This window comes from Pyricularia pennisetigena (genome assembly GCF_004337985.1).
Source record: "Pyricularia pennisetigena strain Br36 chromosome 4 map unlocalized Pyricularia_pennisetigena_Br36_Scf_11, whole genome shotgun sequence".
NCBI classification, from domain to species: Eukaryota; Fungi; Ascomycota; class Sordariomycetes; order Magnaporthales; family Pyriculariaceae; genus Pyricularia; species Pyricularia pennisetigena.
This window is the reverse complement of record NW_021940923.1, coordinates 866,050-880,993: the sequence shown is the minus strand read 5'-3', so window position 1 is coordinate 880,993 and position 14,944 is coordinate 866,050. Positions and strand designations below refer to the sequence as shown.

At 49.7% G+C, this 14,944-nt stretch overlaps 4 protein-coding genes across 4 annotated transcripts; 2 read left to right on the top strand and 2 right to left on the bottom strand.

Moving 5' to 3' along the window:
* Nucleotides 1-2,974: 2,974 nt before the first annotated feature.
* On the bottom strand, nucleotides 2,975-3,478 carry PpBr36_10828 (uncharacterized protein; the record flags this gene model as incomplete). Its single annotated transcript, XM_029897936.1, has 3 exons — nucleotides 2,975-3,012; nucleotides 3,102-3,186; nucleotides 3,416-3,478. The coding sequence occupies 3 exons, from the start codon at nucleotides 3,476-3,478 to the stop codon at nucleotides 2,975-2,977; spliced, it is 186 nt and encodes a 61-aa protein (XP_029743852.1).
* A 2,118-nt stretch (nucleotides 3,479-5,596) lies between these two features.
* Nucleotides 5,597-6,520, top strand: PpBr36_10827 (uncharacterized protein; the record flags this gene model as incomplete). The annotated part of the gene is made up of 1 exon (XM_029897935.1): nucleotides 5,597-6,520. The coding sequence occupies one exon, from the start codon at nucleotides 5,597-5,599 to the stop codon at nucleotides 6,518-6,520; it is 924 nt and encodes a 307-aa protein (XP_029743848.1).
* A 1,578-nt stretch (nucleotides 6,521-8,098) lies between these two features.
* PpBr36_10826 (uncharacterized protein) lies at nucleotides 8,099-10,600 on the top strand (the record flags this gene model as incomplete). The annotated part of the gene is made up of 5 exons (XM_029897934.1): nucleotides 8,099-8,266; nucleotides 8,369-8,872; nucleotides 8,980-9,773; nucleotides 9,849-10,434; nucleotides 10,550-10,600. 5 exons carry the CDS (start codon nucleotides 8,099-8,101, stop codon nucleotides 10,598-10,600), a joined length of 2,103 nt encoding a protein of 700 aa, XP_029743743.1.
* Nucleotides 10,601-12,949: 2,349 nt separating this feature from the next.
* On the bottom strand, nucleotides 12,950-14,865 carry PpBr36_10825 (uncharacterized protein; the record flags this gene model as incomplete). The annotated part of the gene is made up of 7 exons (XM_029897933.1): nucleotides 12,950-13,395; nucleotides 13,488-13,558; nucleotides 13,727-13,847; nucleotides 13,962-14,089; nucleotides 14,172-14,208; nucleotides 14,308-14,380; nucleotides 14,680-14,865. 7 exons carry the CDS (start codon nucleotides 14,863-14,865, stop codon nucleotides 12,950-12,952), a joined length of 1,062 nt encoding a protein of 353 aa, XP_029743846.1.
* Between the last annotated feature and the right edge of the window lie 79 nt (nucleotides 14,866-14,944).

The window sequence follows — 14,944 nt, the reverse complement described above, 5'->3', positions numbered from 1 at the left end:
CTTTTTTTTTTTTTTTTTTTTTTTTTTTTTTGGAAGGACAGCATTGGCCGGCGATGACCTGGCGGCCCTGGATAGGCGTGGAAAATATCACACATCAAACGAGATGTTTGCCAGCTACATGCTCACCACGGAGCACTGCCGATCTGAAAAGGCAGAGCACCTTGACTGGCTGGCATGTCGTTGTTTGACTCGCAGAGCCTCCTTGACTAGCTAGAGGGCTTTCCATGATACAACCTGCATGTTGTGGCTTGTTCCTGTCTGGACCCAATTCCCACGTACAAATGGCCCCCGTATTCCGTTTCAGGTGATGATCTCTACCGAGTAAATGAATAAATAAAAATACCAAAAGGCCGGGTTTGTTTAGCGGCTTTGGCGGTTTCAGAGGGAATGATTTGCATAAAAAAGAAGGTCGTACTTGCGGTGCTCGACGACTAGACGAGCTGAGCTCATCCCCTTTTCTAGATCGGCAACAGCAGGGGGATCGCTGGTTCGGAATGGCGGGTGAAACGCGAGACTACGCAACCTTGATCGCACTCCATAATCACAGCCTCTATATCGCTTGTTATCTCAAGCAAGACGCGAGCATATCAAATATCACATAGCTCTTATCCCCTAAGCGTTGGAGCGGACAAATGGACAGCAATACTATGATGTAGACTCGGAAATATCGCATCCAAGGCTGAAAGCCTTTCGTCCAGTAGGTAGTGTGAAGCACATCCGCGGTTAACTATTCCAAGGTCGTAACCCACCTAATCGTGCTACGGCCACCAACTATTTCTTTCTCCCATTACCCGCCGTTCTGTCGACTGTGAACTGACGATATGAGTTTCTCGGTACTCCACTCTGCTACGCGTTCTTCTCAAGATGGGCCCCGATCGACCAGGAACCCATGGAAGAGCAATCAAGATAAGCATACCGGCTTCAGGGATTGTTATTTCCCGGGAATAGGAAATCTTGTTAAACTTGAGAATGGGAACCCGTAGCTCAAGTTCTCGAGGGATTAGATGTCGTGAGATCCCTTGAAATTAAACGGCAGGAAGCCTTAGGCCGCGGGCAAGGGGGAGAGGGAGCTATTGACTCCAAGCCACGGGCCTGTCCCGGCCCATGGTGTTGAAGCCGTACATGGTAGATACGTCTGTTGACCGGCCAGGCGAGGGGCAAGGAAATCACGGGACAACCTGGTGATACAGAGCTTGGATTCTGCATGTTCAATATAATGGCAATTGTAAAAAGTCCAGAGATCTCGAGATTGCAAATATATCACAGTCTATAAAAGGTAACCAGCATCGTGGCTGAGCAATCAGGAGTTAGTAGCAGTCACCCCCTGGCAGATGCTTGCCTGGTTGAGAACTTGAATCTTGACCATGACTTATGGCCGTTTCGATTTCGAGTGGTACAAGATAGAAACGAAACCAACTAGTGATCCTTCAACGTCTAAATTTGGCGCGCTGATCCAATTCCCCGGCAAATCCTGGATTGCTCGAGATGGGGACGCGTTTATATCTTGGTACTTGAGGTCTAAGCCTTGACGTCTTGAGAAAACAACCCCATCCGCCATTCACGATACCTGGAGACAAATCTCGACAACATCAAGATACACTTGCTCGTCACTGGCTGTAGGCTAAACAGCAAGACCGAGCGAGTATCACGAAGGTATTCTTGTATCGTGAACGAAAGGAGCTGCAATGGGCCATTCCATAGCGCTATCAACAACCTACCAAAATATATGTGTTGCCGTGAGCCAAGTGGTAATCCATCTAGTACTAAACCCGATTGAAGAGTTCAAGACAATTGCCCAACAGAAAATAGACAACGCTCCGGTTTTATACAACGCGGATTCCGCCACAGGTATAATTGCCACCTGTGATTCTTGCGGTGCTGAGGCACCCAACAAACCACTGCCAGACTGCAGATAATCTTTAACAGGCCGAATTGATCGCTAGGAAATGTTGTGCAATGGCACGAGCCATAGTTGGCGCCTCCAAGACGAGAGTCACCGGAGATTTCAACCCCGGGATCGACCTGAAAAAAAAAAAAAGTCACAGGCGTTTTGCGGCCAAGCCCTGATCGTAAATGTCTCCGGGCGCACTTTTTGTGGCCTTAGCGAATTGTCTTATTTCAAAGTCGACAATTTTGGAGGCGCCGCCTCCCTCTCAGCCATCAAGCCGAGCAAGCAATGCAAGGACTGGCAAATCCAGACAAGTTATCGATACTGATTGGGTGGAGAGAGCCAGCATCAATCAACATCCCGAGAATGCTCATCTGAGGTGTTACTGACTGCGCTGCATAACAACCTGCCATTTCCTGCTCTCGTTGTCGACACAATGTTAAGCTAGCGCTTAAACGTAATAACAGACGTCACTGGCAGTCATTGTCATGGCCCGGAATCCTCCTCGCAGTAATCTCCACAGGCATTGCAGCTAGGCCATATGCGCATGCTGCTGTTCTTGTTGTGTTTTTTTTTTCGCCGAAAATCCTGTTTCTTCTCAAGTCTTGGATGCACTGAAACACAACCAAATTGGTCAGGGCACCTTGTACCGTACCATCACGCAGGCACACAGGAGCAAAGGAAAACAAATGGCAGCAAGGGAAATCGCTGGACTCCAGTACGCTGATCGTGGTCAAATTGCATCGTAGGCCGCTACGTGATTGCAGAGTAGGAATATAAGAACGTGACAGAATGAGAAAGAGGGCCAAAACTCCACCTAATTAGACACCAAAGACAGGTAAACCAAGGAGAACCTTAGGCTCCGACGTGACAAGATCGCCAGGACTTGAAAGCTGATCAAATTGCGTGATGCATGTCACGGTTGGAACAAGGCAGCCGTCCCCTGGATCGCGAGGGAGCCTGACCACGCCAGACACTGGCATTGTGTGTGCGAGACCGCAGGAACAGCAACGATATACCAGCTCATAAAGTAATGATCAGGATTTGGTCGGGGTTTTGAAGACATGCTGGTTTATCGTAGTGGGATTATTTCTTCGCGGCCTCGGCAGCCTTTTTGGCCTCAGCTGTAGAGGAGAATAGACATTATAGTCAACATCCAAACTCATATATCAAGCGTTGCAGATGAAGGAGGGGTATGGGAATTCGAACGCACCAGCCTTCTGCTTCTCGCGCATCAGCTGGGCCACTGCCTCTTTATCTCTGGCCATCTCGCTGCCGCTCTTGGTGTTGGCCGACTTCTATGGGCAGGAAATGGCAAGACATGTCAGCGCGTATCCACGACAAGACGACAGAGTTTCGAATGATTGAGACATTGCACTTGGCATAGACAAAAAGCGACCTTGAAGACTCTTCGTCGTGCCAAAGCCATGGGAAGAATGCCCCGCCATCAATCTTGTCGCGCGGCCCGGTGAAAGACGGCCGGAAACTTTTGGAAGGAAATGGAAACCCGAATAAGGCAAAACGTACCTTCTTAGCCGCCTCCTTCAGGTTCTTTTCCCGAGCTTTGTCCCGCTGGTTTCCACGAGCCATTTTTGCAAACAAATTAAATGAAGAAGGGGTGTCTACGCGGCCGAGGGTTTCGTTGAGCTTTTCGAGGGTAGCTGAGGAAGGCGATTGGGAGGAGGATTTGGCTTAGTAGTGTTTCGACTCTAGAAGGTCAGAGAAAGGAAAATGGAGCAAGGCGATGGATCCGGGGCTGCCAATGGATTGGTTGGTTGGCTGACGTTTTACTACGACGCTTTAGGTGGGGGCTGTGCTGAGTGGGGCACGTGAAAAAGGACCACAAGGGCCTGGGCAGCTTATTTTGGGCGGGGAGCCAGAATGGTCTTTTGTACTTGGTATGGGTACCCACTCAGATTAGACGCGCGGGTGCACGCGCCTATCCCCCCGCTTCACGGTAAATCGGCTTGACCGTGCGAGCTGAGGAATGTTAGCCTCTCAGTTAGTGAGAACGTTACCACGCATGAAATGATTGGCACGTCCCATCAGTCAAATTTGATTCCCCCGAGACTTTGGTTCCTGGCGCTCGGTCTTGGGCTGCAGCACCACTCAGTGGGCTATCTAAAGACTAATTCTGTGCCTCGAGTAGTCATCAACACATTCTGCACTATATAAAGCCACTTTTTTGAGCATCTCATATGTGGCTGTAGGGTATACAAGTGTAGACAGTCTGGTAGCTTCACCTCCCCTATATCTTGCTTATCCGATATTGTGATTTTCAACGATCGCAGCTACAAATTGCTAGTCGGTAGGTTCGCACAATGGATAGGGCTTGGTAGGGTCATTAATGCATTTCCTGCAAGAATCGGACGGATCATCACCTGCGCGTGTTCGATTGTTTGAATGTGGGGCAATAGAGCCGCCCAAGTCGCCTTAGCTGGAAAATGGAACTCAGCTGGCCAACCAGTAAAAACAAAGGCTACTCGGTAGTAAAGTGAGTCTGAGACGACGTTAAAATTACCCACACCCAATCAACTGCATCCATGGCCGCCTTTTTCTGTATCGCATCCCTGCTGTCGATGATTGTTCGGTAAGTTCTACCTGGATCGACGTACACCTGTCGGCTCCGGGCAGCCTTACCCATGGGTTGATTGGATGAACGCCCATGTGTGAGTATCATGCACCCGACCATATCTTGTATACAATTCTTTTTTTGGGCATCACCTTGTGGAAGCGCCCGTAGGCGCTCGCTGGTACCCGAGCCGGCAATTTCCCGCCGCTGACAGGGTTTGCACAAGGCCTTGTAGGGAGTATGGTGGTCCAGTAACTAAACGGCTGGTTGATGATTGTTCCCCGGAAACAAGATGAAACGGCAGTCTTTGTTGACGGCACGGCGCATCGTACACCACGAGCGCGTCTGGCCCGGGCAGGGCGATTGACATCGAGGCTTTCTAGCGCCCTTCGAAACCGACCATGGTCGCCCTAGAGCTGTCTACTCATTTACTTTGTGACCTTCCGTCCTTCCTTTGGTATAAACCGGACTCCTCTTGCCCCCAAAGTCTGTGTGGAAAGGATTGCTAGTGAGTCAATTGTCAACATTCGCACAGATCCGTCGGTATTAATGGTGATTTGTGTCTTCTCATTTGTCTGTTTCCTTTCCTCCTTTTCCCCTTCTTCTCCTTTTTCCTTTTCCTCTCAACTCCTTCCTTTTCTTTATTACCATATTGTTCATTTTGTGCTGCGTCTCTTTTTCTTTTCAGGAGACGGCCATTGTGTCAAACAATAACAATCCCCCCTCATATCTGTCGACAATACCAGGCTGGCATCCCTGATAGCTTCAGACCCCTCTATTCTTCTATTGATTGAGACAATAGGATACACCGGATTTCACCATCTCCACGAGAGCGGACTTTGTTTGCTGATCAATAAATCGCAAATCACCTGTCACGGCCAACGACTTTCTTTTCTTTTGTTTCCTTTTTTTTTTTATCAACATACTCACGACACTTCCAACGGTTTCACTCTTTCTCAGCTCTCTTCTTTCATTCAGAGATCTAGTGGATTGTTTCTTTTTTCTGCATTACTTTGGTTCCATATCTCTGGACTGTTGTATTCGCTACTGCAACGCACTATCCATCCCGACGACGATCACTATCAACTTTTCTTCCGCTGCTTCTCTTCTTTAACTTGGGTTGACTTGACGCCAAAATGGATCACTTGCAAAACCCATCGAACTTCCAGAAGAAATTACTGGGTCCCGGCAGAATCATTTTGATGCTCTTCCGCCTCATCAACATCCTCGCTCTTCTTGCCATAGCCGCGGCCGCCTGGATTCTCGTCATCGAGTTCTTCATCCGCGGTGTTCCTCAGTGGCAGCCATGGTTACTTTGGGATCTTTGCTCGCTCTGGGTTGTTGCCTTTAGCGCAATCTTCTTCATCGTATCAGAGATCGCAGACTTTATCACTCCTCTTCATGACTACTTTGCTGAAGTCTGGCCCGTCCTCTCGGATGACCACGGCTTCGTGTGGCTCGGGACTGCATTTCTCATGATGGGCTTCAACGTGCTGTCTCACCTCAACAACCCTGTCAACCAGATCTCCAGCATCGGCTGGCCATTGTGGAGGTCCTGCATATCATGTGGCATCATAAGCGTCGTAGTTGGTGGCATTAATATGCTACTGACAGCTGCCTACAGCTTTGGAGGTGGACTCAAGGCCCGGGCCGTCCGCTCGGGTCGCCTCAACCCACCCGCAATGTCCATTTCGAGCCCGACACATCTGAGCGAGAAGCTCTACGACCTCGAGAGTGACGCTGGTTCAATGCCGCAGCGACCGGCCGACATCCACCCTGCTTACATCTGGAGAACCGATTCCACATCTGCTCGGTCTAAGATGACTGTCAGCCCAGCATCCAGCGTCAACCACGGCTCGTCCTTCAATCGTAACAACAGCCACAGGAGCCAGAGGCGCTACAGCGCAGCTGCCATGAGCCAATTCTTTGGTCCACACCACCAGGCGGCTGCCAGTGTGGCAGGACCCTACGATGACGACGAGAGGAACACGACATTGAGGCCGCCACCAGCTGGCACCTATGGAAGGCACCCGGCTGCACGGCAGCAAAACTTTTTTTAACTTTTTTTGTTCTTCTCAAGATTATGAGACGGCCATTTGGGGGTGGGTTCGTGGGCACGAGGCTTGAGATTGAAGACGTTTAGAAATATACACAAGGCGAGGTTAGGATCTGTTGGCGTTTCGGAAAAATCACATTAATGTTTAAGGGCAGTTTGGTATTGGTTGAAATCATGCAAAGCACTTCAGAGTGCTTTGTCATTGTCTTTTTTCATATCATTCTTCAATTTCATATCAAACCTTTTCACCGGCCTTGCCGTCGTCATTTTTTTTCTTTTTCTCTCGCTCGGTTAGTATCTGTCAACATCCGGATGAAGGGTATATTTAGTTGCAGATACTGTTATACGTAAACATTTCACAAACTGAGAGCATGATCATTCCGAAATGTGAGTAATATTCTGATCAGTCCGTGTATTTTACACATCTACATTAAACACTCGACACATCTAAGGAGGTATCTACCAAGGTAGCCAGGAGGTGAAGGACGATTGATCACGTGACTATCTTGATATTGCTGGAGTAAATGATGACCCACTATACTATGCGTATGCTTAGACCCACCATGCCGAATCAGGTTTAGCCTTGTACATTTGAAAGCAGATGCTTGGCCCCCCGGTTACGTTTGCGAACATGCATGACTGCAGATTATCGACCAGGTTCCATCATTCTTTGATTCCTCGCGTGCTAATAAATTCCTTTGTTCCACTCGTCGCCTCCCAACGTTAGCCAAACCCTTCGACCAGACATGTTCGGCAACTGAAAACAACGCCAGTTATCGGCAAATTTAGGTGGAATAAACTGGCTTATCGTCTTCTCGAAGAGACCTTCGCCGACCGCTCGTCAATCGCAATCAATCGCCGTCGAGATCCAACCCATACGACTTCCCAGTCAAACGCTGACTAGGGTTCCTCCTCGACGATCCTTCATCGCGACAGGTCTCTTGGACTTGGAAAATCACGACTCTCGCTCGCCGTAATCTGTCTGGCCAACACAGGGCAGGGTCCTGTGACTGTACACATTTGGTGGCGTGGAACGTGGAGGAGAGCAGGTCTTCAAGGAACTCTTAATCCCCCAGCTGGTATCTGTGCCAAGCCTCATCGATTGATAGCCAGGCAGACAAGAAAGGCTAGATGAAAGAGGGGAGACGGGAGAAGGGAACAAGGAAGAAACACAACAGAATATTCTGACCTTGCCGCTTTGGTGTTTGTTCTCTTGCCGCCCTGAAGACTACGTCGCGCAGTTCTGCACTGCGCAACTATAATCAGTGAAACACGTGCGAGGATAGAGAGAGCTGGGAGGCTTTTGGTTGGAGCGTACGCGTTGATAGACTTTTTTCTTGCTCTACTTTATTTTGTTTTTTTTTTTCTCTTTGTTTTTCTTTCTTTCTTGACCAACCAGCCAGGAGTCGGACCAGCCATTTATAGCCGGCCAGAACGCTGGTCACAATCTCCATCGCATACTGCGTTGCTCGGGGAAGGTGACTGACTGACTGACGTTGCCGGCCTCTCTTTGCAAACTGAACATCCTGACTTTGACTTGCGACTTGTTCTACATATATACGCTTTACCAAAAGCCCCTACAATGTCCGAAGAGGACCATACTGCCGGGGTGGCAGAAGATTACAAAGATGCGCTTGAAGGCCTAACATCTAATGCGCGCGTTGAGATTAGCAACCTAACTCTCATTGCCCGCGAGAACACCGAGTCTGCCCATGCTATTGCCGAGGTTCTCGTTGACCATATCAAACAAGTATGCCATCTATGTCCTTCCGGATCCATCTGTTCAAAAAAAATGCAACAAGAAACATAAGCCAAGAAAGCTGACTGACGGAACTCACCACCTGCAACAAAGGTCCATCCTCCGCGGAAGTTGCCAGCCCTGTACCTCCTGGACTCCATCGTCAAGAATGTGGGGACTCCATACACGCTCTTCTTTGGTCGGAAGCTCTATCAAACCTTCATGGAAGCCTACGCGTCGGTTGACAACGCCACGCGCCGCAAGATGGACGAGATGCTCAAGACGTGGAAGGAGCCCGTGCCGGGTTCCTTGGACACGCGCCCTGTGTTCCCGCCAGAGGTTGTGCGTCCTATAGAGAACGCCCTCATCAAGGCAAGGACATCGGCGCTTCAGGCACAGCAGGAGCAGATGCGCAACCAGCATCACCTGCTCGGGGGCCGTGGCAGGCCACCACCGCCCATGATGGCCCAGGGCATGCCGTACAGAGAGACACCGACACCGCCAGGCGCCAGGGGGGCAAACGGCTATGGGCAGCCATATCCCCCGCCGAATGGGAGGGGTATGGAAAATCCAGCACAGGGTCAAACATATCCGACACCGCAGCCCCATCACCCGCAGGTAAGTTGTACCGTGTGATTCGTGAGACGTGAATGAGGGGATTGTGTTTTATCCAATGACTGACAGACCGCTCTTGCTTCTTGTTGCTTGCTTGGAACGGGAAATAGGGGATGCCGATATTATCACACTCGATGCCCCAACCACCACCATCCGCACCCGCACAACTTCCCTTTGTACCGCCAGCGCAGGCACCTACACCAGACGGGATAAGCATAGAAGCCTTGAGTAATGATGTTGCGCAGCTCATAGCTGCTACGCGCGCGGAAATCGCCCGCAATCCGTATGATTCTTCCCAGCAGCCTAAGCTTGATGCCCTGCTGGCGCTTCAGACACTGCTGCAGGCGGGAAGCCTGCCCAGAGACCAACTCGTGGCCGTTAAGAGCCGAATTGATGATCTTTCCGTAAGAGCGCGCGGAGCTGCCGCCGCTCCACCAGCACCTACCTACACACCTACGCCACCCATTGCCGTGCCTCCGCTAGCGCCGCCGCCGCCCTCTGCATCCGCACCACCTCCCGCCACTGCCGGCACTCCCCTCTCGTTAGACGCCTTGCTTGGGCAAGGCGCACTCGCTGCTTTGTTGGCTAGAGCCCCGCAGCAGGCCGTAGGAGCGCCACCGCTGCCGTTTGTACCCCCGGTTGCGACGCCGCCGACGAACCTTGCTGCGCTTCGCTCGCCGCCGCCACAGGCACCCCCTGCCGTCCCACCCCCGACGGATGCTTCGGCTCTTCTGGCCGCCCTGCGCAGCAAGGGTATATTATCCGGAGGAACTGTGCCGCCTGTGGTTGCACCGACGCCAGTATCGCACGCTCCGGGGCTTCCGAGCGTCATTGCGCCTCCAGCGGCGCCTGTTCATGTCGAGACGATGGGCGACATACAACTCTCGACGAGTTCACTGAAACAGTATGTTCCAGTTTCTTGCCATTATTGCCATGTGTTTTTGATTCACGCCGGAAGCTTACTAATCCCAACTCACAGGCCTCGCTTGTATCTTGTCAACACCCTCTACGACGACCTTGGGAAGCCGTGCACCCAGTGCGGACGGCGGTTCCGCAACGACGAGGCGGGCCGGGCCGCCAAGACGGCACATATGGACTGGCACTTCCGGGTGGCGGCGCGGATCGCCGAGGCGGAAAAGAAGGGCCAGCACCGCAGCTACTACGTCGACGTGCGTGACTGGGTCGGGTCGCGCGAGGCGGTCGACATGGACGGGCACGCGGCGCAGTCGCAGCAGCAGCAACAGCAGCAGCAGAACCAACAACAGCACCAGTACCAAGACCAAGGCCCACGGGCGGCCGGCTCCAGGGGCAGGGGTGGCATCGGAGGCAAGAGGTGGATCCCCGTCCCGGACGCGGGCAGCAACGTCAACTCGGTCTGCCCAATCTGCCAGGAGCGGTTCGAGCTCAAGTGGCTGGACGAGGCGCAGGAGTGGGTCTGGATGGACGCGGTGCGGCCTGGCGGCGGAGATAGGGTGTTCCACGCCAGCTGTCACAGCGAGGTCACGGGGCGGGGAGCGACGCCGACGCCGCCGGTGGGGATGGTTTTAGGGAAGAGGAAAGCAGAGGTTAGTCTTTTTTTTTCTTTCACGCTCATGCTTTCTTGACTCATTACTTGCTGTCGTCTTGTTTCCATGCTATTGTGCCAAGGCGGATGAGTGCTAACAAGACCAGGTTGCTCAGGATGCCTATGCCGGACGCAAAATTAAAAAGTACGACGACCTGGCGTATTAAAGTCAAGGTCTCGCGGGATTGTATAACTTGAAGATGAAGCGCACACAAATATGCAGTCAAATCGGGCAATTATAATACAGTTGGACCTGGTCCTGACATGTAGGAGCCAAACGAAACGGCCACGACATACCGCTGTAAGGAAGCGCCACACTTGCCTTGGTGCCCTCCAAAGGGTAATGCCCAGCATGGGAATTCGGGAGAGTTGAAATAGGGTTACAGATGTCTAGAGAGTAGGTCACTAGGGCCATTGCTTACTTGGGCTACTTGCTTGCTTTTTTTTTTTTTCTGCTAGTACGCAAGAAAAAAAAAAAAAAACATAAGCTATCCTCAATGGTGAACGCTTCTCCTGTTTTATCATTGTGTATCCATGAAGAAGACTTGGGGAATGCTGAAAATATATGACAGATGGAACCGTCTAGACTAAAATTATTTGCCGAGTTACTGGGACCGTTTGGAAGCCATGCCGTTTCTTGAGCCCCAATTTAGCATGTATGTTTTAGGCTCTTTAGCTTGTCTTAGGTTTTGGTCCCTTGATCTCAAGATGAGAAGAGAGAGAAAGAGGGAGAGGTGGAGGAAACCAGTCAGTGAACTAACACAGAGTTGAGGGGCTGCAGCTAACGCATGATCATTGCAGTCGGTAGCCACATGCCGACACCGCTGTCGGAAAGTCAAAATAAGTATAATGTTATTTCTGCCAAAAAAAATTTCCACGTTTCTTGTAAGCATGATCCTTTCTGTGAAAACCCCCCCTCAAAATCCTCCAGTTGTAAAACCCGCCGGAGGAAGCCGCCTTTGGTCAGCGATTCCAAATCGGTCCCATCTTACTCTCGCGGCTCTAGAAACAGCCTTTTCTGTGTTTCTTTTAAACGGGGCGCATGCATATACTTTTTTTTCTTCTTCCGAATCTGGGATCCTTGAACGTAGCTGTGATAGGTTGCGGAACAGAACCTCAGGGGATAGCAGATATGATATGATGTCACAAAAGGGAGGATGACGTGGTTTTCCTTTTTTTTTTTTTTTTTTTTTTTTTTTTTTTTTTTTTTTTTTTTTTTCTTGTAGGGTAACCAGGGGGGATATGATTGAGACGCGTGTCGTATTCACCAAGTATCCAAGCAGATACGATCCATGGTCAATCTGCTTTGTCTGTCGGCCACTTGCAGCTGTATGATATACGCAGTCCATGTGGGAAAGATTTTATACCAAAAGGGGAGAAAAATCTTGTTTATATCTCGTGTCAAGCCCGCGTCAGCCGCCCCTCCATGAATGATCTGATGATACCAGCAGGGTCTTTTAGCTTATACCACAATAGGACTGGGCGCAGACTGTCAAGTGCATAGCGGACCAAACTCGGCAGTAAATCAGCAATCGACTTTGTCGGTACTGACTAAAAACAATAAAAATATCGGATCAGAACATCGTGACAGCAGAATCTTTGAGTGGTCAGGTTCGAACGAGAAAGAATATGTACCAAACTTGCTTTGGAAAAAACGTCACAGGCGTGATGGATGCATGCTGTTGTTCTTTTTACACATATATATCAGTATAATTTTGTTTTGTTTCATTTCATCCAACGTCATGCAGAACTTCGAGAAGCATGAGAAGGACAAATAAACCAAATAAGAAAACAAGGTTGCATGAGAAAACATGATAAACAAACCCCGAAATAAAAAAAAAAAGCTTGCTGAAGTTGAGGAGGGTATTTCCAAACAGAGAATACCAAACTAAAGCTGCGGATAAGAAAGGTAAATTGCTATTGTCCCCATAACCGGAAGCTAGCATAGCAAAGGCAAAGGCAAAAAATAAATAAATAAAAAAACCGCTGTTATGATTTCAACACTACCCTTCTCAGAAGCCGGAAATATCCTCAAATCCCGAAAAGGGATACCCATCCCCACACACACCGAGCGAGGCTGTTGATCTCCATTCGGCATGTTTCCTCCGTCATACCCCTTCACCTTTACTGGCTGTAGGCTATACCTTGATTGCAATAGTGCAGGACTGCGTCATGCTGCCCCCTAAAAAAGAAAGGCGAAAAAAAGTGACTTTTCTTTTTCTTTTGCTGTTCCGGCAGGTTGTAATCTTGCTATGTGTCTGAATGCGGGCACAAGCGCCCCGTATGGGATATGGTGTTGCCCCCTTCTCCCCAACCTCCCTTTCCTTGTTTGACTCGCTTGACATCCAGTCGTTTTTTTTTTCTTCCAGGCCTGTTCCGCTGATAATGATGATGATCGTAGGGGGGAAAAAAGAGAAATAGAATAAAAAGGAAAAAAAAAAGACAAATCGATGTGTGATGGTATATCTAAGACCATAGCGGGGGTTTTGAGACTTTGTTTCTTCTTCTTCTCCTGCTCAACAGGCATCTCGTTTGTCGTCAGATTCCATGTTACCACCAGGTCTCGGGTTCCAGGGGTCGTCCACGCCCTCCTTGGCACCTTCTGCCCAGATCCCTCCACCAGCAGTCGACTCGTATCCGATGTCTCCGCGGATGATGACGCTGTCGTGCCGCGAGACACGGTTGCAGTCGCAGCCGCCGGCGCTGCCGCCTCCCCTGACGCCGCCGGCGCTTCCAACGTCACCGCCGCCGCCGTCGTCGTCCTGGGTTTTTCCGCTGACGTTATTGCTGCCGATCCTATTATAGTTATGATTATTTTTGTTGCTGCTGTTTTTGTTGTCGCTCCTGCGTTCCGGACCCGAGAGTTGGTGCGAGTCGTTTTTTGCTGCGTCCTTGGAGCTCGAGGTGGAGGCGATGTTGTCTTTTGAAGTTATCCAATACAGAACCAATGCCGAGAAGAGGACTAGTTTCCATGTTCGCAAAGAATACGAGATTAGTTTGGCATGCCCCCCCAATGTATGTTTTCTCGGAGCGTTGGTATCAAGATGGACTCACCGTCGCTGTTGCAACACATCAGACACACCCATCCTGGTTCGCCATTGAGGACCATAAGGACCGTCAAATTACTTTTTGAAAAAAAAAAAAAAAAAAAAAAAAAAACACAAGCTATCGTCAGTCATTGAAACACTTCATCCCCTTGCATTCCGCTACCATTCAGGAATAGAAACCAACGAGCAATAATGAATTCAAAACAAGCTCATATGGATCGATGATGCAGGAGAAAAACCACTTACACAATACTACTTGCCAGCGTACAGCAGGCGCCGATAAACGTCCGCACGGCAACGGAACGCAGCTTCATGGTCGGCCGATACACGTCTGGCTTGCTTAAAGGGTTTCGAAACGAGTATAATCCTGTTTTCGGAGGGTTTAGGTTTTGTAGGTTTAGCATTTGAAAGAATGAGTCGTCATCCCAAGAATACCAAAAACATGGACCAAACCTGAATAAGCAAAATTCGGGCGACATACTCATCAGCGGAATCAGGAACAGGATGGTGAGGTAAACGTTGACGAGCGCGTCGAACGATATCAACGGGATCATGGCGATCTTTTTCATGCCGATTATGCATGTTCCATCTTCGAGGCGGTTGATTCGGCTGTCGTACGGATGCAGGATAGAAAGTCAGCCTCAGAAAATACCTAAACCGAAAAGGGGAAATGGATTCGTGGTTCACTCACTAGATAAAGTTTAACACAACCACCACCGTGTATATGCCTTTTGTGTCAAGGTTAGTTATTCAGTTAGTATATTCCTCGAATAACAAAGAAATGATCTCCCCCCTTTTTTTTATTGTGGAAGAGCAGTATAACTTACCCATCATGCCAAAGGAGTTAAAGATGTAAAGCTTAGATTGTAGGCGTTCTTTTCTGGTCCCACGTATGATATACTATGAGGAGCACCAGTAGCTCGGTTAGAACTCGTGCTTCCGCAACAGAATAAGAAGAAGTAGGAGGAGGTAGTGAGGGGGGTACTTGCTGCCTTTTCAACCAAAAACAGATAGACGGCCTGCACCATCAACGGTCTGGTCAGCATACAATATACTATACTCCCCCAGCTTTTCCGCCGTGATATTTCTTCCTACAATCTATTGGACGAGTCAGCATTTGCGTCAAGGCACGAAAGCATTATTTCATCACCCGCCTCCCCAAAAAGAAAAAAAAAGTAGAAACCAGCCGCCAGACATACCTTGGTCGTGACGTAAAATACGAGGCAGATGATGATGGCCGCATCGCACGCAGCGAAGTTCACGTTGATCCCTACGCCGTATTGTATAATGGCCGAGCTAAAGACGAACATGTACGAGTCGGCGTAGATGAAGAACAGGACTGTCGACACTCGTAATAAGAGCTTCGTGGTTAGTGATTGTCGCATCCAACACAAAGAAATCCAGCATCATATCCAAAGCGTCGAATCAGGGGGGGAAGCCGCGGGCGGGGGGGGGGGGGGGGGG